The 27067-nt window shown below is 44.7% G+C and overlaps 1 protein-coding gene across 2 annotated transcripts in view; it reads right to left on the bottom strand.

Annotated features, from left to right (window-relative positions):
* The window catches only part of pard3ba (par-3 family cell polarity regulator beta a), a 174945-nt gene that overhangs the window by 76446 nt on the left and 71432 nt on the right, over positions 1-27067 (bottom strand). For both annotated transcript variants that reach the window (XM_064969419.1, XM_064969420.1), the window contains exons 6-13: positions 24998-25084; positions 24746-24871; positions 23289-23785; positions 19309-19448; positions 18771-18899; positions 11264-11449; positions 7680-7871; positions 1247-1406 (exon numbers count right to left, since the gene is read on the bottom strand). In XM_064969419.1, the coding sequence (XP_064825491.1) occupies positions 1247-1406; positions 7680-7871; positions 11264-11449; positions 18771-18899; positions 19309-19448; positions 23289-23785; positions 24746-24871; positions 24998-25084 (1517 nt within the window). The remainder of the gene's footprint in view (positions 1-1246; positions 1407-7679; positions 7872-11263; positions 11450-18770; positions 18900-19308; positions 19449-23288; positions 23786-24745; positions 24872-24997; positions 25085-27067) is intronic.

The following is a 27067-nucleotide window of genomic DNA, read 5'->3' as shown; positions in this document are numbered from 1 at the left end:
TCAACTAGTCCAAAGAAGGCCAGTTTTATTGCTTCTTTAATCAGGACAACAGTTTTCAGCTGCGCTAACGTATATGCAAAAAGGTTTTCTAATGATTTATTAGCCTTTTAAAATTATAAACTTGGATTAGCTAACACAACGTGCCATTGGAACACAAGAGTGATGGTTGCTTATAATGGACCTCTGTACGCCTATGTAGATATTCAATTTTTAAAATCTGCCGTTTCCAGCTACAATAGTAATTTACAACAATAACAATGTCTACACTGTATTTCAGATCAATTTTATGTTTTCTTTAAAAAACAAGGATATTTCTAAGTGATCCCAAACTTTGAATGGTAGTGTATATATAATGTACACACAACACACACATACATACACAACAAAACACAGCATCTCTGTGCATTCAAATTGCCATTGATACAATGCAAGTGTGTTCGTTGTCCGTAGTTTATGCCTGCCCATTGCCCCACTGCCACCATGGGGCAACTTGTTCAAAGTTTAAATCAGCAAACCACTCGCCCACATGATGCCATACACGTGGTCTGGTGTTGTGAGGCCGGTTGGACATACTGCCAAATTCTCTAAAACGAGGGAGGCGGCTTATGGTAGAGAAATTACATTAAATTATCTGACAATAGCTCTGGTGGACATTCCTGCAGTCAGCATGCCAATTACAATCTCCTTCAAAACTTGATCCATATGTAGGACTTTTGACAAAACTGCACATTTTAGAGTGGCCTTTTATTGTCCCCAGCACAAGGTGCACCTGTGCAATGATCAAGCTGTTTAATCAGATTCTTGATATGCCACACCTGCCAGGTGGATGGATTATCTTGGCTAAGGAGAAATGCTCACTAGCATGGCTGTAAACAAATTTGTGCACAAAATGTAACATTTTTTTGTGGGTATGGAACATTTCAGCTCATGAATCATGGGACCAACACTTTACACGTTGTGTTTATATTTTTGTTCAGTGTATATAACAGTTGTGATTAAGACGCTGTACAATGTTTGTTTAAAAAAAAGCAAGTGTGAATGTTTGTGTGTGTGTGTGTGTGTGTGTGTGTGTGTGTGTGTGTGTGTGTGTGTGTGTGTGTGTGTGTGTGTGTGTGTGTGTGTGTGTGTGTGTGTGTGTGTGTGTGAGACTGTGTGCGCATACTATATTCATCTGTGTGTGTAAGTCAAGCACCACTATGAGTGTGTCCATTTCTTCTCTAGTTCAGGCCCTACTGTGTCCTCTCACCTCTAAAGCTGGAGTAGATGTGGTTGGGGACCATGTGCGGCTGGCTGGGCGGCTTGGGGCTGGGACCGTTGCTGTGGTGGTGGGACACCAGGGCTGCAGCTTGAGCCGGAGTTCCGGAGGGGCCGTCTAGGACATGGTGGCTAGCCGCCTCTTGGCTCTCCTGTCACAGCCAGGGGGAGAGGAGCAGAGGTCAGTGAATTCCATTAGGGCCTAGAGTTTTTTCCTGATCACTTGATTTGGAAAGGCCCAGAGTTTTTCCTACATTGGATGCACATCGAATGTGTTTTTAGGTTTTCATGTGAGAGGTGTATGTAAAATATGCGAAGGATGACACTGGTCATTAAATCATTGAGTGAGAAAAATATATATATGTGCTCCTTAATTGAAAAGTTACGGGGAATATAAGTGCATAGTATAGATACTCATATGTTGTGTTGAAGTGTACTTACGATCATAGAATATCTTTGAGTATCAGAGCACTGTATCTATGACTACAGCCGGAGACACAGTAGCCGACAAACCCACTAACGGTCTATTTCCGTTCCAGCCATAGTGGGCTAGCGTCAGAGAAGCTTGAAAACCAAGACCCTCAACACGCCAGTGAATAAGAATGTGCCACACTTCCATTGACTTCAGCCTGAATCTTCCTCATGCACACGGGAGACCTCAGGAAGTAATCAAATCACTTATTGAGTCGATCGATTTTCAAGCTTATCTGGCAGTAGCATGCACTGGCTCACATGTGTATAGTATCAGCGTCTAAAACGGCTATTGCACAGTATCAACGCACTATACACAAACTCGACCTAATGCACTGTGCGCGAACTCTACCTAATTCATATTGAAATCATAGCAGACAGCTTCCCATTGGCTGACATTGTGTTTTGAGTGTGCTTCATCAGTAAGAGGACAGTAGCACCACTGAGACTCGCTGATTGGTTGAGGGTTGGAAATGGAGTAATTACGTTAATCCCTCATGCTGACGACAGGCATGTTATCGGACAGTCTCCACCGCCACAGAGGAGCAGATGGAGAAGCAGATAGAGGCGGCATCCCAAATGGCACCCTATGGGCCTCGGTCAAAAGTAGTGCACTACGTAGGGAATAGGATGCCATTTGGGATGCACCTGACAGAGAGAGGGCTGGTGGCAGAGTGAGACATACTGTAGATAAAAGATGAAAGCCTCTCCTTTGAGAGCGATGGTGTGGTGGGATCTACAGCCGTCACACACACACACACACGCATAAATGGATAGACACAAAATCACCCACACCCCGTCTCTCTCCAACTCTGTGGGTGTGTGGCTATGGGCTTTGCATCATTGTCACATTATACGTAATGAGCAGTAGTGGCGTAATGCGTTCACCGTCTTTATGTGCTAACTCCTTTCATTAGGCCATTATCCTCATATCAAAGGGGATTTTCAATTGTGTGCGTTCGGTAGCACAGTGTGTGAGTTCGGCTTTTGGGGGGGGGGGGGGGGGGGTGTCCGTTGTGCTTTTGTTCCTGCGTGCAGTCACACACACGTTCCCAATGGTATCATTAGGGGCAACCACGGCTCTTTACATGCATTACTGTCACACACATCTTCGTCTGTCAGAATGGCTCACACCCACCCAACCCACACACACAGTACCGCTCCATCCATCCACCCATCTGTCTCATGGGTCTTTGACAGCCAGGCAGAGCCATCAAAGCAGAACAATAAGAACCTGCTGGTCAACACAATGAGGATATGAGGAACACCCCTCTGAGTTGGTAGGGTTAGAGAGAGAACTGGGGGTCCTGGAGCTAGCCTCAACGCTTTGGGCTTTCATCTTTGGGTCTCGTTGTCTGATAAGATTAGACCTAGTGTGTGTGTGTGTGTGTGTGTGTGTGTGTGAACATAGGCTGAGGCCTACGGCGATATGCAGTGAGAACTGCACTGGCAGTTATACAATTTTTCTACAGGCTCTGAGGGAGCACCCACACACACTTTTCCATGGCAATTTCCTAAGACTGCACCACTGCCCTTTCCTCAGGCCTGACATCCAGAAGGGCTGTGGCCACGGAGACTGACAGGAGGACACAAAAGGGGAGGGTCATTGGTCACACCCATTTAATCCCATAACCCCTTGCTGTCTCATCTCATTCTCCACCCTGTCCCTCCATTATACTCTACCATCAGACATTAACACCGTAATAGTTCATTTTTTTTCTAGTCTTTCTTCCTTCACCAATAGCTACCCCGTCACGGTTCACACTGCTTCTGAGTGGCTGTTGTGATAACCCAAGATGCAGCTGTCCACTAGGGCAGGGATTCACAAACGTTTTCACTCGGGGGGGGGCACCCTCCCAGCATTGGGGAACACCCCGCGCCACCTGTGAGCACGTGACACGTCTACGTCTATGGGCACAAGCACTGTTAATGACAGAAACTGTTCACACCCCTCTTGTTGGCGGAGATAATTTTGCAGGTTTAAAGCTTATTTCCTGCAATTCTACACATTTTGTCATGGGGTGCAAAGAAATTGTCTGACGTGTATTTGTGTGACAAAAAAATTACAACAAAATCTACTATCTAAAAAAAACAGAACAACTTTTTGAAAGTGACATGGGTAAGTTGATCTTGGCATTTCTGACAAGGTATAAATACAGTTGAAGTCGGAAGTTTACATATACCTTAGCCAAATACATCCAAACTCAGTTTCTCACAATTCCTGACATTTAATCCCAGTAAAATGTCCCGTCTTAAGTCAGTTAGGATCACCACTTTATTTTAAGAAAGTGAAAAGTCAGAATAACAGTAGAGAGAATTTTATTTCAGCTTTTATTTCTTGCATCACATTCCCACTGGGTCAATTAGTATTTGGTAGCATTGCCTTTAAATTGCTTAACTTGGGTCAAACGTTTCAGGTAGCCTTCCACAAGCTTCCCACAATAAGTTGGATGAATTTTGGCCCATTCGTCCTGACAGAGCTGGTGTAACTGAGTCAGGTTTGTAGGCCTCCTTGCTCACATACGCTTTTTCAGTTCTGCCCACACATTTTCTATGGGATTGATTTCAGGGCTTTGTGATGGCCACTCCAATACCTTGACTTTGTTGTCCTTAAGCCACAACTTTGGAAGTATTGGGGTCCTTGTCCATTTGGAAGACCCAAGCTTTAACTTTTAACTGATGTCTTGAGATGTTACTTCAATATATCCACATAATTTCCCTCCCTCATGATTCCATCTATTTTGTGAAGTGGACCAGTCCCTCCTGCAGCAAAGCACCCCCGCAACATGCCACCCCTGTGCTTCACGGTTGGGATGGTGTGCTTTGGCTTGCAAGCCTCCCCCTTTTTCCTCCAAACATAACAATGGTCATTATGGCTAAACAGTTCTATTTTTGTTTCATCAGACCAGAGGACATTTCTCCAAAAAGTACAATCTTTGTCCCCATGTGCAGTTGCAAACCGTAGTCTGGATTTTTTTTTATGGCGGTTTTGGAGCTGAGCAGCTTTTCAGGTTATGTCAATATAGGACACGTTTTACTGTGGATATATATAGTTTTGTACCTGTTTTCTCCAGCATCTTCACAAGGTCCTTTGCTGTTATTCAGGGATTGATTTGCCCTTTTCTCACCAAAGTACGTTCATCTCTAGGAGACAGAACGCGTCTCCTTCCTGAGCGGTATGATGGCTGCGTGGTCCCATAGTGTTTGTACTTGCGTACTATTGTCTGTACAGATAAACGTGGTACCTTCAGGCGTTTGGAAATTGCTCCCAAGGATGAACCAGACTTGTGGAGGTCAACATTTTTTTTCTGAGGTCTTGGCTGATTTCTTTTGATTTTCCCATGATGTCAAGCAAAGAGGCACTGAGTTTGAAGGTAGGCCTTGAAATACATCTACAGATACACCTCCAATTGACTCAAATTATGTCAATTACCCTATTAGGAGCTTCTAAAGCCATGACATCATTTTCTGGACTTTTCCAAGCTGTATAAAGGCATAGTCAACTTAGTGTATGTGAACTCTGGACCCACTGGAATTGTGATACAGTGAATGTGAAAAATGACTTGTGTCATGCATAAGGTAGATGTCCTAACCGACTTGACAAAACTATAGTTTGTTAACAAGAAATGTGTGGAGTGGTTGAAAAACGAGTTTTAATGACTCCAACCTAAGTGTATGTAAACTTCCAATTTCAACTGTAGCTAGCTCTAAGTAAAACAATTTTAATTTTACCTTTATTTAACCAGGCAAGTCAGTTAAGAACAAATTCTTATTTTCAATGACGGCCTGGGAACAGTGGGTTAACTGCCTGTTCAGGGGCAGAACGACAGATTTGTACCTTGTCAGCTCGGGGGTTTGAACTCGCAACCTTCCGGTTATGCTCTAACCACTAGGCTACCCTGCCGCCCCAAATGACTGACATGACAAGAGGAACTGATGATACACTACCCAATTTCCAAATTGCACCTTTGTAGCATTCTACTACTACAATTTCACGTTTAAAACAAGACTGAGGTTTCCCCACAGTTTGGGAACCACTGCACTAGAGAACATCACAAACGTTGACATCTTTATTAACTGAGAATGATTACAAATCAGTAACAAAACCTTGCAAATAATTAGTATTAGTGCAAAAAACAACAACCGAGTATGGAAAGTCTGTATTATATTGTCATGCGTCTGTTTTGCAGTCATATTGCTATAGACCAGTTATATAATGCTTTTCCTTTTCTGACTGTGGAATTCTGAAGTGCATATACTTACAGAACGAGGACAGCGCAGTAAACTACCGTAGTAGAAAACATGATCAACCCTTGGGGGGGGGAATTGTTTTTTCCAAATTTCTTTGGCCTGTTTAGATGAGACTGAGTGAGCCACTTGACTGTGTGTTAGGGGTCAGTATGGGGGGGATGGGGAGTATACCCAGCGGAGAGAGAGAAGAACAAGCCCCGAGAGAGAAAGAGAGTGAAAGATAGAAACAAATCATTCCAAAAAGAGATGGAGAGGTATATAAAGAGTGAGGACAGGAGTACTAGCCAGTAGAAAGCAGGGAATCACCACCACCACAGTGAAACAGACAGACAGCATGCAAGAGGAAAACTTTAGGAAGACTCTTTATTCAACAAAGGACTTTTTGTGAGATTAAAAACAACAACAACGAGTGACAGGTCTGGTGACAAGTGAACAATACAAAAAAAATAATGAAAGTAAATAAATAAGTTAGTAAAACACAAGAAACAGAATAGGTTTAAAAAGCATCTCAGGGATATTGGCAATATTGCCAGATTGTCAGTAGCATTCCGGACAAAGATTTGAAGACAGTGAAACAACCAGTGGCCATTTTTGTGCCCAACTATTGTCGGCAGAATGAGTGGTAACTTTTTAATAATGATCAATAACACGCAATTAATGATTCATAGGTAGTGCACAGACATTTTCTCCTGAGTTTTAGTTTACAGTCATTGCCTGTATGAAGGTGGTCGTTGTGGAAAGAGGGAACAGTTTTGGGCAGGGGAAAGAGTTAATGCTGCACACACACTTTCACAGAAATACACACATCAATAAATGCATACACACACACACACACACACATACATACATACATACATACATACATACATACATATACATACACACACACACACACACACACACACACACACACACACATATACACATATATATATATATATATGCACAAACATGTATGTGTTCTCTCAGAGTCCTGAGAGCATGTGGTGGTGATGTTGATTCAGGTCCTGGTTGTGTGTGTAGTTGGATCCGTGTGAGTTCCTGTTTATGTCTAAGTGGTTGTGTGTTTTGTCGTGTCTGTGTAAGTCACCGTACATTGCCCCTGTCAGCGCCCTTATGCTCTCTGCATAGGCATGTGTGTTGCTGATGTGCATGTTGTCGGGTGAGTGGCTACGTGTGTGACTGCGTGTGTTGTCATGCGTTTGACTGTGTGTGTAACGGCTGTGTATGTTGTCGGGTGTGTGGCTGCGTATAGGTCTGTGTACGTTGTCGGGTGTGTGCCTGCGCGTGCATTCCCGCGTGTATCTGTCGGCATTGTCGTCTAAGGACCTAAACTTGTGCGCGTTGCTCTTTACGTCGCCTGTCGCGTGGCTGTGTGGTACATTGCCGAGTGTGTGTTTCTGCATGGTGTCATCCGTGTAGCTGTGTGTGTTCTCCTGTGTGTATACCTGCACCAGGCCTTCAGAGTATCTGTGTGTGCTGCTCTGTACCTCGCTGTCGGCTGCGCCTTGCATGTGTTCGTGTATGTTACCGAGTGTTTGACTACGCAAGTTCCCTTGCGTTGTGTACCTGCGTGTATCACTAAGTGTATATCTTTGAGCTGACCCCTGCATATATCTGTGCCTGTATCGGAGACCCCTCGGGTCAGAGGCTCGCCGGCGAAGTAGTGAACCACGGTGATCGTTGTCCCGTTCGTAGCGTACCTGGGCGTTGGTGTTGTGGGCGGAGCCAGATGAGGGGGCGGGGCGGAGGAGCACCAATTGGATGGTGCCACGGGCATTGCCCTCCAAGGACATGGAGTGGCGTAGGGTCTCCATGGCGACGTGGTTGGATCGGCCTAGCAGCGCCTCGCCGTTTACCGCAATCAGCTGGTCGTTGACCCGCAGGCGGCCGTCCTGGAGAGGAAAGTCGGTGGGAAATGGTGGAGAGCAGTGAGAGAGAAAGAGAGGGGTAGGAACAATGATAGAGGGAGAGAAAGAGGCATGGAGAGATTAAGGAGAAAGAGAGAGAGACAAGGAGGTGGAGAGAGAGGGAGAACATTTGTATGTAGCAGCTACTACAGACCAAGACACACCTGTAGATCGGAGAGAGCGAGTCAGGGAGAGAGACACTGAAACACAGAGACATGGCCAGAGGTACAAAAGACTCCTTAGTGCCCACCAGCCCCATCACGCCATTAATCACCACTGACCTCTGACCTCAGTCATTAAGCAGCCCCCGCCAGGCCCTGACCTCTCACACCGCCAATAACCTTCTGATCCTATCAGATCACACACACACAATTCCCAAGAGACACACACCACATATGGGCAAGCAGAAGCCTACACACACACACAGAGAATCACACATATGTGCGAGCAAGCGCACATGCACAAACACACCTGGAAAGACAAGCACAAACACACGTTTGTTTCACAATACTTGTGGGGTTAAACAATTGAATCCCATTTAAAATCCTATTTTTCCTAACCCCTAAACCTAACCTTAACACCAAACCTAACCCCAATTCTAAACCTAACCGTAATTGTAACCCTAAAGTTAAATAAAGGTTAAATAAAAAAATATATATAAATAAATTAACTTAACCCCTTAGCCTCTTTTCTTGTGGGGACCAGCAAAATGTCCCCACTTCTGGTCCCCACAAGGAAACCGACTTCTACATGACTTCTGGTCCCCACAAGGATAGTAACCCCCACCTCCACACACACAAACACTGTCAGAATTGGGGTTAGGTCCCAGTTTCAGTGTGAGGCTGTGGCTTCTCCTCCCCTGGCCGCCTGTAGAGAGACTGACAGCCAGAGAGAGAGAGACACTGGGGACAGACAGAGCGTCTCAGCCCTCCCTGCACACGCTCATTAGCTAGCCTCTTAAGAGTTTTTAATTAGCATTCACACACACACACACACACACACACACACACACACACACAGCGCAGGGAGGGGGCCTGCGACAACATGCAACACTCACAGGCAACACACAAGAAGAGAGAGAGAGGCGCACACAACACCTCGGCCCCCCACACATACGCACTTTCAATTTATGCTAAAATATCTCAACTTTCTCTCACTCCACTGGCCTTTTTTAAATATATTTTTTTTATCTCTCTCGGTCTCTCAATCTTCCCTTTTCCCTATTGATTGTTTTTGAAAAAAAGGATTGGACTGAGACACTTTGAGAAGGCAACCAGAAGAGGAGATGGAGGATAGTGGGAGTAACGGCCAAGCTGTCATGGTCAAAACATAAAATGGGAAGAGTTCTGTCCATAATAGGCCGTTGTTCTGCAGGCCCTAGTTCAGACGCACCTGGATTACTGTCCAGATGTGTGGAGGGACATACAGTAACAGTCAAAAGTTTGGACACACCTACTCATTCAATGGTTTTTCTTTATTTTTACTATTTTCTACATTGTAGAATAGTGAAGACATCAAAACTATGAAATAACACATATGGGATCATGTCGTAACCAAAAAAGGGTTAAACAAGTCAAAATATATGTTGTATGAGATTCTTCAAATTTGCCTTGATGACAGCTTTGCACAGTCTTGGCATTCTCTCAACCAGCTTCATGAGGTAGTCACCTGGAATGCATTTCAATTAACAGGTGTGCCTTGTTAAAAGTTCATTTGTGGAATTTCTTTCCTTCTGCGTTTGAGCCAATCAGTTGTGACAAGGTAAGGGTGGTATTGAGAAGATAGCCCTATTTGGTAAAAGACCAAGTCCATATTACGGCAAGAACAGCTCAAATAAGCAAAGATAAATGACAGTCCATCATTGCTTTAAGACATGAAGGTCAGTCAACACAGAACATTTCAAGAACCTTGAAAGTTTTTTCAAGTGCAGTCGCAAAAACCACCAAGAGCTATGATGAAACTGGCTCTCGTGAGGACTGCCACAGGAAATGAGGACCCAGAGTTGCCTCTGCTGCAGAGGATAAGTTCATTAGAGATTTGAGATGGGAAAAGCAGCCAACAAGTGCTCAGCATATGTGGGAACTCCTTCAAGACTTTTGGATAATGAAGCTGGTTGAGAGAATGTCAAGAGTGTGCAAAGCTGTCATCAATGCAAAGGGTGGCTACTTTAAAGAACCTAAAATATAAATATATTTTTATTTGTTTAACCCTTTTTTGGTTTCTACATGAGTCCATTCATGTTATTTCATAGTTTTTATGTCTTCACTATTATTATACAAAGTAGAAAATAGTACAAATAAAGAAAATCCTTTGACTGAATAGGTGTGTCCAAACTTTTGAGTGGTACTGTAGGTGAATTGCATTTGGTCCAGAACAAAGCAGCACATATCAAGCCTTGATGGACACGGATGGCAATTGTCAGTAACATGCATGTCAATCTCTCCCGGCTCAAAGTTAAGGAGAGATTGACAGCATCAATATTGGTCTTGGTGCGAGGTATTGATGTGTTGAAGGTAGCGAACTGTCTGTTTAAGCAGTTGGCACACAGTTCGGAAACTCATCGTTACAACATAAGACAGGGAAACAGAGGTCTCTTCACATTCCCCAGGTCCAGAACAGAGGCTGGGAAAAACACAGTATTAAATAGAGCCATGACTACACGGAACTCTCTGCCAAACCAGGTAACTCAAGCTACCCATGAAACCAGATTTTAAACAACAGCTAAAAGAATACCTTGCTGTACAAAAGGGACTGTGAAATGGAGATCCTCATAAATACCAAATACCTCAGAGACGAGTTTATAAGTCCAGTTTGTGGCTTCCGTCAATGCTTGGATGTACTAGTATCGCTTAAGTACCTAATCACCCTGTTCCCAGTGCAGACCTTATATACACAGGGACACCACACCTGTGGAAAAAGATGGGAACCAGGGGAGTTCAGAGAGTATCTATCCACTCCAAGTGTCACTACAGAGATGGAGTGTGCCCTTCAGTGGAAGATGCTAGAAAGGGCCCCTACTCCGATCCACAAAAGTCTGAGCACACTGCCAGAGGGACGAGGTCAATGGGGTCGCCAGGGGTCAGGGGGAACTGAAACCGATGTGGGATTCAGACTGTGCAGGACTGCTGAGTGTTGGGGTTTACAGAGTAAAGAGAAACAGATGGCACAGAGAGCAGAAGAAAGAAGGAAAGAGACAGTAGAAAGGGAACCAGGTGGAGATGGAGACAGAACGAGATAAAGAGCGAGAGAGAGCAAGCTGAGCGAGAATTGGAAAGCGGAAAAGACAGACAACAGAGAAACTGGAGACAGACAGAGAACAGAAACAGTGAGATGGAAGCAAAAACAGCACATCAGATAGTTCATTCCTGCGCCTGTACCTTGTAGGCGGCCCCTCCGTGAATGATGGACTTGATGAAGATGCCCAGGTCCTCGCCCTTCTCCCGGGACTTGTTGCCCTTGAGGCTGATGCCCAGGCCGGCCGAGCCCGTGTCGTTCAGGGGCACCTCGAACATCAGCTGCTCCCGCCCATCCTCCAGCACCAGGGGGCTTGCCTCCCCCCCTTTCTGAGCGAGGGATAGAGAAGGATGAAGGGGAGGACAGAGAGAGGGATTGTTTTTGATATTGAAACAAGCATAGTGGGGGGGGGGGGGGGACGAAAGAAAATAGGCGATGAGAGGTTGAGGGAGAAAGAGAAACCAAAACAAATTAAGAGGGATATTTGCATTACGGATCGAAGGTGGTGAAAAACAGGGGTTGGAAGAACAACAAAAAAAAGAGGGAGAAGATGGGAAGCGAGAAGGAGCAGGTGGTGAGAAAGAGAGAACGGGGGAGGCAGAGAGGTAACTCCATTTGAACATGAAAGGCAGACCGAGCGCGTGCCATTTCAAAAGGAAACATAATAACCTTTTTATACATCCTTCTTGAGAGCGATGGAGGGAGGGCGACAGGGGGATCATTTAAAAGTAATAACCCCTCCCTGGAGATACCCACTCTCCCATTCACTCTCTTTTCTCTCTCCTCCTTCCTCCTACTCTTGACGTGAACAAAATGACCCGGTGGTACGGGGAGCGAGAATTGGCTACCAAATGAAAGAAAGAGAAGACAAAGAAATGGAGACAAAAGAAAAATGTCTGTCATTATGACAGAGCGGTGAGAGAGAAAGTGGTGCTGGGGTTTTGTCACCAGGGAAACAGGCCTATAAAGAGGTGCTTTGAGGCTCTTTCACTTCACCGGCCTATTTTCCTGTGAGGAGAAGAGCGAACAACGCAGGTGAGGAAAAATACTGTGTGTACTGTATATGTTTACATTTGTTAACAATAATTGTGTGTGTTTTAAACTAAGGGACACATAAGAGTGTGTATGTGAAGTGCCTGTGATTTCTTTTTTTCACAGCTGCCCAATATAAAATCCAAAAATGAATTGAGCTGCTTTCCTTCATACCTTATCTGTTACTGGAAGCAGATTTATTTTGAACCTCCCAGGTTGCCATAGAATATGGTCAGCGCTCTAGCGACAGAGGCAGGAAAGAGCGGCTCAGTGGAGCTTTACTGTCTTCTCACTATAATCCCACTGGTGTTGGGTGACATGCACCCGAGTCCTGAGGATGCCCTTGTTTAGCCAACAGAACCAGCCCCAGCCCCCCCCCCGGTCCCCAGCCTATGCCCTCAACCCTCTCTTTTCCTGGGTAGAGCCCCTAGGCAAATGGGCAGTCTAGTCTGGGCCTCCCCTCTCATGGAGCTCAATCACCTCAAGCTATTGTGGAAGCTCCATTGTGCACTGAGTAGTAAAGATGGGAAGCGTTCCTTCTGATTGCGGCGCCATTGAGTCTTTTTTATTTTACCTTTATTTAACTTCTTCGATATAGGGGGCACTCTTAATTTTTGGATAAAAAAACGTTCCCGTTTTAAACAAGATATTTTGTCATGAAAAGATGCTCGACTATGCATATAATTGACAGCTTTGGAAAGAAAACACTGACATTTCCAAAACTGCAAAGATATTATCTGAGTGCCACAGAACTGATGCTACAGGCGAAACAAAGATAAAATTTCAAACAGGAAATAGCCCAGATTTTGAGGGAGCTGTGTTCCAATGTCTCCTTATATGGCTGTGAATGTGCCAGGAATGAGCCTACACTTTCTGTCATTTCCCCAAGGTGTCTGCAGCATTGTGACGTATTTGTAGGCATATCATTGGAATGCCTACAAATTTACCATTTACCAGGTGCCCGCTTGGTGTCCTCTGTCGAAATTATTGCGTAATCTCCAGCTGCGTGCAATTTACCATTTGCTTCAGAGGAGAAAGTCAACTGCGACGAATGATTTATCATCGAATAGATATGTGAAAAACACCTTGAGGATTGATTCTAAACAACGTTTGCCATGTTTCTGCCGATATTATGGAGTTCATTTGGAAAAAAGTTTGGCGTTGTAATGACTGATTTTCCATGTTTTTTTTCTTAGCCAAACGTGATGAACAAAACGGAGCGATTTCTCCTACACAAATAATATTTTTGGAAAAACTGAACATTTGCTATCTAACAGAGTCTCCTCATTGAAAACATCCGAAGTTCTTCAAAGGTAAATGATTTTATTTGAATGCTTTTCTTGTTTTTGTGAAAATGTTGCCTGCTGAATGCTAGGCTTAATGCTATGCTAGCTATCAATACTCTTACACAAATGCTTGTGTAAATATGGTTGAAAAGCATATTTTGAAAATCTGAGATGACAGTGTTGTTAACAAAAGGCTAAGCTTGTGAGTGAATATATTCCTTTCATTTCATTTGCGATTTTCATGAACAGTTAACGTTGCGTTATGCTAATGAGCTTGAGGCTATGATTACGCTCCCGGATACGGGATTGCTCAACGCAAGAAGTTAACCAGGCAAGTCAGTTAAGAACAAATTCTTATTTTCAATGACAGCCTAGGAACAGTGGGTTAACTGCCTATTCAGGGGCAGAACGACAGATTTGTACCTTGTCAGCTCGGGGTTTGAACTTGCAACCTTCCGGTTACTAGTCCACCGCTCTAACCACTAGGCTACCCCGCCGCCCCTTCATTCAACGGAGTCAGTAAGACGCAAGGATCCAGCAATCCAGCTCAGGCTCGACACTTTGACAGTAGACGTGACAGATGGACAGGTCTCGTTGGGCATCTCTATCCCTGACACACATCCATGAGGGAGAAGACGGGAAGAGGAGAGGTGGAATCTAAAGAGAAGTAACAGCTGCAGGATATTCCATTGTCAGCGTGAAGGGAGAGATCTTCCAGCAGCACTTTGTAACCAAAGAAGCATTACATTTTTTGATGAAAGCCTTTGGTTTGATCTGTTGATGCAAAGAGCGGTCTAATTGGGTCACTGTGTGGTGGGGCTGAGTTCAAAACACACACACACACATCAGATATGTCCACCAAACATCAGATATGTCCTTAAGGGGCTAAAACACATTTATACAGCCAACTAAATCTCCCAGTGTGAGACACACCCTGGTGGTCCACACACACAATCCCCCCCCCCTAATATCCCGTAATACCTTCCTTAGGGGCAGAGCCAAACCCTTCCATTCCTGAGCCCTGTGGCTCCGCTGGCGCACAACATGCCTCATTGTCTCTCCTCAAGTGCTTGTTAACAGGCTTTAAGAGGAGGGGAGACCACCCCTGATCAGAGGAACGACGAAGACAAAAGGAGCCTTTCTCCCCATGGGGAAGAAGAAGAGGTGGGGGTGTAAGGAGACCGATTAATACACACTCTTTTGTCAACCGGGCTTCTGAATAGACGCTTTCAAAGATGCAGATTAGCGACGAGAGCGACATTCAATTAAGATGAGGTATCTCTCGCCACCGCTCGATCGGAGACGGATAAAGTCCTCCAATTATGGGAAGTAATGTTGGGTTTTTCTGTTCTCTGTACCTGTGCCCCGGGAGGGGGAGGAGAGAAAAGCCAAATTGCTGATGTTTGGGATCATTTTAGTGTGTGTGCGCGCGCATGTGTGTGTGTTTGTCACCTTGAGTGGTAAGCTACCACGGTTCCAGGACACAAGCATCCTGGTGCCAATCCAACAATGAGAAAAGAAGTGCAGAGTGGAGTGGAGAGGGAGCTGACAGGTCTATGCGTGATGGGTATGCAGACGTATTAGGTGGCCGCCACGCTGAGCTCGTCCGAAGACAGATGGATGGATGGACAGAAAGACAAAAGGAGCGTTGGACCACTTAAAGGCGAGTCGAGACTGATTGTCCTACAAATCACTTTGCATCACAAATAACTACTCAATATTATTTGTAAAATCAGTCCGTCTCAATTTATCCATGATACATCACGATTTTAATTCTCTCGAACACGACCAAACATACAGGTCTGGCAAGCTGCAAGGCCACTACGCTTCCTGTCTCATGACCACACTTCCAGGTTAGCCTTGTGTGACGTGACCCCTCGATCCTGCCCAGAGCACATCCATCCACCTCTCCAACCAAAAATCCACATCACATCCAATCCAATCCGAGGGACAAACTAAACACTGACACTCAAGTCCAGATCAGGTTTTATCATCAAGTTTTTCTTGAAAGGCGAGGATCATACCTAAGTATAGTCCCAGGCTTCACTTTCGGGACCCGATCGCCTATTCTTATTGTCTAAGTAACCGAAGTCCCGTTCCGCACATATGTCAAATGAAATTGAATTATCATTTTGCTTCTAAACAAGGGTCTCAGCTCATCTGACAGACAGCCCAGTTTGTGATTTGATTGAATATTCCCCAACAATATTAATGAGCAAGTGTCAGTAATTTAGATGGCAGTTTACTCTGAGTGTATAAACATTAAGAACCCCCCCCATTTTTTTGCCCTCAGAAGGGCCTGAATTTGTCAGGGTTCGTCATGTTGACTCCAATGCTTCTCACAGTTGTGTCAAGTTGCCTGGATGTCCTTTGGGTGGTGCACCATTCTTGATACCGACGGGAAACTGTTGAGCATGAAAAACCCACCAGCGTTGCAGTTCTCAGCACACTCAAACTGTTGCGCCTGGCACCTACAACCATACCCCGTTCAAAGGCACTTATATTTGTCACCCTCTGTATGGCACCCAGAAACAATCCATGTCTCAATTGTCTCAAGGCTTAAAAATCGTTCTTTAAAATTGCCTCATGCCATTCATCTATACTGATTGAAGTGGATTTAACAAAGTGACATCGATAAGTGATCATAGCTTTCACCTGGATTCACATGGTCGGTCTAGGTCATGGAAAGAACAGGTGTTCTTAATGTTTTGTACACTCTGAACTGTATGTAGGTTAAATAATGACATCATCCTAAACATCAGCACAGAAAATGTCACAGGGAAACATCAGTAGGAACTTTTAAGGTCCTAGGATATGGCCATGAACCTTCAACAGCACAGTGGGAGTCATTCGGTCTCTGTGTGAATGACAGGATATGCAGCTGTCAATCCGCCGCTCAACTACGCCATGTTAGTCTGCTGAGGAGCTGCATGTCAACAACTATGTCGACACCTCACAGAGGAAGACAGGGCCAGTTAAAGTGTGTTGTCCTCCACAAGGAACAGAGGGACGCTATTCTGAGTGTGTTTGTGTGTGTGTGTTGGTTCTTCTATCTTTGTAGGGACCTAAAATCCCCAAAAGTCCCCACAAGGATAGTAAAAACAAGGAAAAATCCTACTCGTGGGGAAATGTCACACGTCACCATGAGGACAAAGGCTATTTCAAATTTAGGGGTTAGAATTAGGATTACAATTAGGGTAAGGGGTTAGTGGTTAGGTTAAGGATTTTGGTTGAGGTTTAGGGTTTGGGCTACAGGTATAGGTTAGGGTTATGTTAAGGGGAAAAAAGGATTTTGAATGGAAATTCATGTTATGTCCCCACAAGGATAGAATAACATAACGTGTGTGCAAACTATTCCCTCTTGTTGCAGACAAGCCCAGAGGTGAAATATATTAGTTTTCCACAAACTGCTAAAAGCTCATGGGAAAGTATATGTTGCCATCAATACATAGATGCCATTCTCCTGAGTGTGGTCCACACACACACCAGGTTTTCCGCTAGCCAGTAAATGGCCTATTAAAAAAAAAAGAAACGCAGATTTAAAAAAATAATAATAATAAAAAAATAATAATAATAATTGTTCTCCCGAGTGAACAAAATTTGGTGTCACTACAGCCCTGGGTTTGATCCCAGGCTGTGTCACAGCCGGCCGTGACTGGGAGACCCATGAGGCGTCTGGGGGGCATACCATGGATCATTTAGCTATTTGATTTTGAAATTTTAGGTCCCCTTTAGGGATGAATTATTTTATGTGTTTTGGCCTTCACTACTATAGCCTATAGAAACATATGCACACACACAGCTATAATTGGCACCTGGGAGATACTAACCCAATGACATTAGAATGGGTTGGGGAGGATTTTTTAATTTTCATAAACATGTATTCAGGCCTGGTGTCATGTTCTGAGGCTAAATAGATGGGTATTTGTGTTGGGGGCTTTGTGAGTGCAGCTGCAGTATTAGGGTTGTGACGCAGGCATAATAAGGAGAGAAGACAAGTGTAATACATGTATGCATCAACTGGACAACGGACCACCATTGCATCTAAATGTGGAAGTTTAAGGTATTGGAATGAGTTGCGGTTGATTGTGTGTGCGTGTGCATGTGTGTGTGCATGCCTGCCTGCATAAGTTCTGTGTACGAGCATTGCTGAACTTGAGTGAGTGTGAACATGTACATGAGCTTGAGGGACATGAAACTATCTTTGAGGAAGAGGCCTGCAGAGACGATAAGGAGTTTATCTTTAAGGGCCTCTAACTTCAACAGCCCAGATCAAGACAGAGTTCAAAAGAACAAGACAAAAGAGAAATTGAAGAAGTGCTTTATGTGTGGATGTTGTGGAAAATGTAGGGTATTTTAATGAGGGCTAATGTGAGCACTGTGTGTGTGCGTTCATGTGTGTGTATGTGTGTGCACATGTGTGTGTATGTTTGTGTGCATGCATGCGTGTGTGTGTGTGCATGCGTGTGTGTGTGCTTGCGTGTGTGTGTGCTTGCGTGTGTGTGTGTGTTTGAGTGCGTGTGTGTTCCATGTGAATATGCATCGTTCACTACAAAGCTTCGGAGTAGTCCCTCCTGAATGCTTTGAAGTTGAGGAAACGGAATAATGTGAATAATCACAGGAGTAGTGAGTGGCACACAAGGACAGAGCACTGTTTCCGGAGAGGACCAACACACTCACACACAGGACACACACACGCTGCTGTAGGGTAACACCTGGGCAGCTGACGGGCAGCTTATTTAGATAAAGGGGTAAAAACACACCACTCGGCGAGGAGTCAGAGAGGTCTCTGGCCACATCTAAACGGTCACTTAACACCCGTGTGTGTTGACATGCACCACTTCCTGCGAGGCCGCAGGGACGTGCGTGTGACTTCCTGTCAGCCTCTGAGTCAACAAACCCAGATAAGGGCAGGAAGAGGAATGGGGTGCTGGGTACGTGTGCCGGGCCTCAATGGGTGTGTGTGGGTGGGTGTCAATGGGTGTGTGTGGGTGTGTGTGGGTGTGTGTCAATGGGTGTGTGTCGGTGTGTGTCAATGGGTGTGTGTGGGTGGGTGTCAATGGGTGTGTGTGTGTGGGTGTCAATGGGTGTGTGTGTGTGGGTGTCTGTGCTTGTTTGTAGGGCATGCATGCAGGGGGCAAAAGGGAAGTTCAAAAGAGGTTGAACGCCCTTCAATAGTAATAGAAAAAGAAAGGCATTTTGAGGGGTAACAACATTTTTAAGACAAAGAGGGGAAAGGTGAAAATTCCTGGTAACCTATCTGCATCAGAGATCATCCAGAGTCCAGAGCAATTGGAGGTGGCTAGGAGAGATAAAAGGTGTGTGTTCTCACCAGCTCTCTGGGTAGGAAGAGATCCTCTTGTCTGACCACCACCACAGAGACACACTCCCCCTGCTTGGTGCTGCGCAGCATGGCCACCAGCTCCTCCTGAGTTCGATCAGTCATGTCTACACTGTTCACCTACACACACACACACACACACACACACACACACACACACACACACATCACAGGAAAGGGTTCAAATATGTACAGTATATACACAATGTGCTTCACAGTGCTTATAAATACATAGAATACTTACTTCCACCTAGATATTTAAAAGGTTTAAAATGACCACCTCCCGGGAACAAAAATACAACTCATTTATCAGCCACAGACAGCACTGTTTGAATACTTGAAAAGGTGCTTCCTTCCTCCATTCCATGAAGAAATCACTGATGATTAGAAATGAATGGACAGGTGAATGTCATGTGGTGGAACACTCGAGTTCACCTATCAAATCATGCCGAATCAGTCATTACTTCAAGGATGGCAGGAAGGAAGGACGCACTTTTAAGGAATTCAAAAGGTCAAATGACCGTTTCACCTCCAGGATGCGGTCGCCGGGCTGCAGGCGGCCATCTCTGATGGCGGCGCCCCGGGGGAGGATGTTCTTGATTAGGATGGGCCCCGGGCCATGGACCGTCGAGTCCCGGGTCACCACGGTGAAACCTAGCCCCTCGGTACCTGGAGAGCAAATAGAGCGGAGGGTGGGAGGGGAGAGAGAAACAGGGAGTGAAATATATTTTTTTAAGGAACGATAGAGGGACAGAGAGAGGGGGAAAGAAAGAGAGAATGAAGAAGAGGAAAAGAGATGAAAAAACAAAAGAGAGATAGAGTGGGGGACAGAGGGATTTGATCAGTTATCCTGATCGTCTTTGCTATACTATCTTTCCCATCCTTGAGTTGATTGACTAGTATCCCCATTGGGGTCTTACTGGGGTCCGACATAATGAAAAAGCGACGGCACTTCACATTTTACATACGTTTAAAAACATTCACATGTAGTGTGTGCACATCTATCAGTTACATGTCAGTACATACACACAAGTAGGTGACATGGGGAGGGGATGGCATGAACACCGTCTAACCAGCTCTGTTTGGAAGAGTAAAATGGTCAGTGTCTGGAAGTAGCTAGCTAGCTAGCCAACATTAGCATGGGTGCTTGACTGCCGTTATAAGGCCAGAACGCTCCAATCAACCCTACTCCTCGGCCTGTGCATCCAGTGTGCGCTCCGAGTGCGAAACGTTCTGAATTTACGAGTGCACTCTAGCAATCCGGATTGAATTTAAGAACACATCCAAATTCGTAAAATGTCTAACTAGTAATTTGTTATGCTAACGAGCTAGCAAGAGCACCAACTTCCGCTAGACAGGTGAAGAGCAAGTACGCGCAAATGAAAGGTTACTGTTCGTTTACAGTATACTAAAAATGAACTAATAGTATATATAGTATTTACTCATTATGTATGGGTATTCAAACACAGCTTAGGTCTTTCTTTGTAGCACTTGATTATTGTCCAGTCATATGATCAAGATAAAACTACAGGCTGCAGGACTTGCATTGTGGAGTCAAAAAAGCAGAGCCTTTCTTCAATACGGACAGACCTGTCCCCATCATCATGACCCCACATCATCCCATCACGTCGCAATAAGGTCACTTGGTGTGCCAATAAATGGAGGGCGACATCTCTCCACTCACCCTGCATTCTGTGCGGGGCTTAGTGGGTTCCTCCTGAGTAAACTGGTGATCAACTTCCACCAGTCTACTGTGGAGCCCACTCTGCTGGCACCCTATTCCCTTTAAAGTGCACATGGGCCCTGGTCAAAAGTATTGCACGACAAAGAGAATAGGGTGCTATTCGGGACGCGACCTCAGCCTCAAAGCCAGAGACAACTGTTTTCTTATGTGGATTAAGAGGAGGGCTGCCTTCAATTTCACGTGTGAGCAGGCCTCACACTGCCTGATGGAGGAAGGTGAAGGGAGAGAAAGAAGGAGAGGGGAGGGGAGGGAGGGAGAGAGAGAGGTATCCTGAGATATCATTCCCTCCCATGGCTCCTCTCCCTGTGGACACGGTGATTTCAAGAGTGTGTGTGTGTGTGTGTGTGTGTGTGTGTGTGTGTGTGTGTGTGTGTGTCCAAGCTCACATGTGTATCTATTTGTGTCTGCGCGTGCATGCCTGTGTGTACGTGCCTCCAAGCAATGAGTGAAAACTGCCACCATGGTGAGTGGTAGAGAAAAGCCAAAAGACGCATACTAAAAGATAGCGAGTGATCAAATCTCATCTGGCAGCTAAGCTTCTGCCTACCTTCCATTCATGCTTCTAAACCTCCTTGCAGTCACTCACGCTGGGAGAGAAGTCTTTGAAGGGGTAATCATTAGTTGCTACATCCATTTTTGGACTTATAAATTACTGCTATGTACCCATTGATTCTTGAAGAACATAATTTATAAATGCCTCATGAGCTTAGTTCAACTGTCGTACCTCATCAGATCATAAAATATAAGCTCCTTTGCTCCCGAGTTGAGCTGCGGTCTAAGGCACTGCATCTCAGTGCTAGAGGTGTCACTACAGACCCTGGTTCGAATCCAGGCTGTATCACAATTGACCGTGATTGGGAGTCCCACAGGGCGGTGCACAATTGCCCCAGCGTTGTCCGAGTTTGGCCGGTGTCGGCCGTCAATGTAAATAAGAATTTGTTCTTAACTGACTTGCCTAGTTAAATAAAAAGGTTAAAAAAAATGTACTCAAATGTTCGTAAACAAAGTAATTGTACAAAAAAAAAATTCTATATAGCCTCAAAACATGGTTAAAACTACCTAAACTATCGATTTGAGAGTGGTTACATTTCTCCAGCCCCATGCCTCAGCTTTTTACAGAAACAGGGGCGTGGATTAAATTGTTATTGTTTCTAGAGCTGAGTGCCGCTTTAACCATGGAAGAGCACAACCACATAATCTCTAAGTCTGGGTTTACACAGGCAGCCCAATTCTGATCTTTTGGCAAAATATCTGATATTATGACAAAATAAGAGATTTGGGCTGCCTGTGTAAACGCAATCTAAGAATTCAGTTTCAATTAAAAACTCTGATTTGTCCGTTGTTTTCTATGATGATTCAATAATTCATGATTTAAATTTCATTTCACTGAATCGACTGGATTGAAAACTAAATTGAACCCAATACTACAACACCTTAAAACTTTACAAAAGAACAAAATGAAGATGAAGTATAAATGCAGTGGACACTATCTCCATGCTTTTAGGGCCCATATAACTTTTTTATTAGTAGTATTGTTATTTAACAAGCAAGTCAGTTAAGAACAGATTCTTATTAACAATGACAGCCTACTGGGGAACAGTGGGTTAACTGCCTTGGTCAGGGGCAGAACGACAGATGTTTACCTTTTCAACTCGGGGATTCGATCCAGCAACCTTTTGGTTACTGGTCCAAAACTCTAACCACTAGGCTACCTGCCGCCCCACAATGCAATTCTTCAGAAAATGGGCATGGCTTCTTAACTTTTCAGATTTGAAGAAAAGGGAAGTCCGACGAGAGAGGATACAAACTAATTATGACAAATGTTCAGAAAATGTAATAAAGTAAATAAGTTATGTTACACATTATGTTGGATGACAATTTGTTAGCTATGCTATCCTTACAAACATAGCATTACAGCAGTATGTACCGGTATGTTAGCTAGTTACTTAACGTTAGTTGGCTACTGATACATCGAACTTGCCAGGCAGTATATTAACTATCTGCTATCTAACTAATTAACCAACATTTATTGACTTGATTATTCACATCCTTCTTTGCTAAGTGGTATAGTCGTGCGATTCAATGGCTATCTATTCCGATTCCAGAACACTATTGCGCAGAATAACTGATGAATTTACAAAAGCTCAACACCCGTTGAATATGGCCGGTGTCAGTAAACGTCAGCAAAAAAAAAGTGTAATTAAATTGTTGCCAGCAGCAGTTACAATCACCAAAGCTCTGGATAATGAAAACAGCCGAACCAGCTCTGCTAGGAAGAGTAAAATGGTCAGTGAGGTGTTCTCTCATTCGTGTCTGGAAGTAGCTTGCCAACGTCAGTCAGTTAGCTTGGGTGCTTGACTGCCATTGAACGCTCTGATCAACCCTACTCCTCGACCAGAGCGTCCAGTGTGCGCTCTGAACACTCAGAGCGAAACGCTCTGAATTTATGAACGGACAATCTGACAACGCTCTGGATTTACGAACGCCCAGAGCGCACTCTGGCACTCCAAATCGAATTTACGAACACACCTGGAAACATAAAATGTTTAGCTAGTAATTTGTTAAGCTAACAAGCTAGCACAAGGTTGCATAGCAACAGCATCAACTACTGGTTGACAGGTGAAGCTCTATTACACTCAACTGATACGATATAGTTCATTTCTTGTATACTAAAAAATTAACTAATGGTATATACTCATTAAGTATATTAGTATGGGTATTTGAACACAGCTGTAGTGTCCCCCTTTTCCATAGTGCCTCCATACCTTTCTTCAGGTCAATCTTCAGCTTCCGGCCTCCCTTCTGGTTGGTCAGGTTGGCCAGGTTAGGGAGCCCCGTGGGACTCTTTCCCCGGGGCAGAGGGCTCTCGCTGCCCCCCACCGCCGTAGGGGAGGCCCCATCCCGATCCCTGACCACCGGAGCTGGGGACACACTGAGGGGCATCTCCTCTGGGACGTACCCAGTCTGGTGCTCCCCTAGCGGGGTGAGAGTGGCTGGCAGATCGGGGTTCTTGGAGCGGAGGACATGGAGGTCTGGACGTCTCGGCTCCAGTTTGGGATTGATCTGTTCTGGTTTCCCTTCTGGTTTAGCGTCCATTTTTTGGTGGATCATGAGGGGGCTCTTGGCTTTGGGGATGGAGTCGTGACCGTCGGTGAAGAGCTGCCCGATGAGACGTTTCTCGTAGCGCTGCTTGTTGGCCAGCGGCAGGATCTCCAGGCGCACCAGAGGGGAACACATGGCCTGACGGAACACTTCCTGTGACCTGTGGGTGTGGGAGGAAGAGACATCATGAATGTCCGTCTTCGGAGGACATGACTGAAGGTTGAGAATACTGTGATATCAGACTTGAATGTACAGTTTTCCCTTATGCATTTATGGAAATGTGTTGGAAGATCACACTGTCACTCTAGTATTAGTTACTAGTACACCAAGCACAGAGCTTCAACAACACCAGGTATCAACACCAGTACAAACTCAAGCTTACGATGTTAAACACCTGCATTGACTGACGGTCACAGACTAGACCATCAAGAGTCAATTCGCTAGAGACAAGTAGTCTTTGGACAAGTAATCTATAGTAGTAGTCACTAGTAGCAAATGGTTATCCAGGACCAGGCTAGCAGTGTCAAGCCTCTTCTGGGCAGAATTATCAGACCTAATAAGGTCCACCTCTTTTACTGGGCCTTTCATTCAGTTAGGGCATTAGACAATCCTCCTTGATACACCCCCAATTCTCTCTCTTTTTACTGTTTGTCTCTCCCTTATCTTTCTCACTCACTAGCCCTCACAGCTACTGTCCCACTCCTTTTGAAGTCTAACCAATCCTGTGATAGTACCAAATTAACCTATTCCCGACAACAGTGAAGCGAGAGAATGAGTGTTTCTCGCTTTCGTTTTCTCTCTCACACTCTTTTGTTGCTGTGGAGATGTGGTGTGAGATAAATCCAGAAATACAGAGGATTTGTAAGAGCAGGGATTAAGGGCTCCTAAGAAAAGGGAAACTGAGTGACAGACCGGCCTCACAATGGTAGATGTGGGATAGTGTAGAGCAGGCTTGCATCCAAAATGATACAAGGATGAGTCTCAAATGGCAACCTATTCCCTACATAGTGCACTACTTTTGACCAGGGATTTACGGGCCTGGTCAAAAGGAGTGCACTATAGAGGGAATACGGAGACATTTGAGACTCATCCTGCGATAGTGTAGAGCCGAGGTACGTACTGGGCAAATGTCTTGTCCATTAGCTCGGTGCCGTTAATCTGAACGATGCACTCATCCTCCTGGAATAAGCCCTCTCTCTTGGAGCGACTTTTCGCTTCGATACCTTTAATGTGCAGGCCCAGGGTCCTGAGAATGGATGATAGATACAGTTTGAACACACACACAAGCAGTCTTCAATGTATGGGGAGAGAATGTGCTAGAAGGTGAGTGGGTTACAGTGAGTGACTGAAAGTAAATGTGCGTGTTCCTCACCGTCCACTCAGTGAGGAGCAGTAAGGGACGACGTGGATCCCCAGCGGCCCCTGTTCTCCAGAGAGTTCCACCGTCTCGGTCAGGGGGCTGCAGAGACAAAACACAAACTCTCTCACTCACACACAAAAATGTTAACAGGAACACAGAAACACTAAAATAGGCACACACACAGTAATATATACATACCCACATCACTTATCTAGAGTGCGTTCAGTAAGTAAAGACCATCATGCTTCTAGGGAAAGAGGTTAATGTTGTACGTGTATTTACCTGCACGTTAGACCAATTCCAATCCCATTGTTTAGGGGGTCCGGTGAGTTTTTAAAGGGACATTCTACTCCCAAATTAATAAACATATAATTATACTGACAGATTCAAAAAATATAATTTCCACCTTCAGAAATTAGCCCAATAACATATTGGTAAAAAAATAACGTATAAATTATTAATGTTAAAATTTGTGCCATAAGCATTATCACCTGTACCCCAAATGATGCAGCATCGTGGCAGTAAATATAGGCCGACGCATGGGGTTGGTCCATCTGCATTTACCCCATTGGACACAACATCCTGATTGTTATAATGATTGCTTGTCAGAATACATGTCTCCTCCCACTTACAACTTCAACGTGCCCTGGGAAGACTATCTCTCTCTCATAGGCCACACAACAACAAGTCAACTAGGTAAATAGGTCAACTCTTCTACTAGTAGGTGGTCTGGTTTTGTTTTCATAACATTACATGGCAAAAAAATGGCAGCACTGGAAAGTTAAATCCCAAGTGATCAAGTTGAGTCTTAATGACTTTCCCAGCAGTTGCAGTGAGCCACGCACCACAGTTTTAGTTGAGCGCAGCGGTGGTGGTGGCGGAACATTATCGACTATTTCATTCCCTTCGTCTGGACATCAGTGTCAGCAACAATCATGCATGTCAGTTCAGTACACAAAGCGTAACAGAAAAAAATGAAATGTTTGAGAATACATTTATTACGGCATTTATTTTGTAGAACAGACATGCTTCTCTGTATTAAGCTGTCATTTCCAAACCAGCCCAGCCCCCCCAGAAATGTTTATTTATCTACAAGGATCGCAAAAACGACCTCTCCAGAATCCATATGGTGGATATCCGTCGCAGTGACTGAGAACTTTAACCCTTGGGACACAAAGACAAAAACATACAGTCACTCTCCCCCTTCACTAGCTCTCTGAGACAGACAGTTGTTGAGTGGACAAGGTCAAGGTGAATTAACTGCCATTTACATGGTCCAGCTGCGCTTATGCAAGCGTGTGAAACCTGCCCTGTCAGGTTGTGTAAGTACGGCGCTGGAGCGGAGAGGTGTGTGATGCTAGGTTTAGCTGCTTGCCTTTCGAACATGATTGGCTTCAGGCCACAGGGCAGGCTGTCCTTAGACCTAATGTGTGTCCCAAATGGCACCCTATGTAGTGCACTACTTTTGACCAGAGCCCTATGACTTTGTTCAAAAGTAGTGTACTATAGAGGGAATGTGGTATCATTTGGGAAGCATTCCAAGACTGTATACACACACCCTCTTTACCAGGCTGCCATTACACCCTAGTAGACAAGTGGGGAAGGATTCCCACAGAGAACCTGCAAAGATTTACCAACACACCACTGAGCAGGGGAATGGAGCTAATGACTAGATCTGGCTGGCCACAAATTTACACACGTACACACATAAATGTGCACGAATCGTGAATAATTTTTTACCTTTATTTATTAACCAGTTAAGTCAGTTAAGAACAAATTCTTATTTTCAATGACTGCCTAGGAACAGTGGGTTAATTGCCTGTTCATGGGCAGAACGACAGATTTATACCTTGTCAGCTCGGGGATTTGAACTTGCAACCTTCCGGTTACTAGTCCAACGCTCTAACCACTAGGCTACCCTGCCGATGAGCTCAAAGATGCCCCCAATAGATGTTAACCTCTCACCATTACCAGAACCAGGGGAGGTTAACCTCTCACCATTACCAGAACCAGGGGAGGTTAACCTCTCACCATTACCAGAACCAGGGGAGGTTAACCTCTCACCATTACCAGAACCAGGGG

Source organism: Oncorhynchus masou, chromosome 6, assembly GCF_036934945.1.
Source record: "Oncorhynchus masou masou isolate Uvic2021 chromosome 6, UVic_Omas_1.1, whole genome shotgun sequence".
NCBI lineage: Eukaryota > Metazoa > Chordata > Actinopteri > Salmoniformes > Salmonidae > Oncorhynchus > Oncorhynchus masou.
Note: the sequence above shows the minus strand (reverse complement) of the source record. Positions and strands in the feature narration are given on the sequence as shown.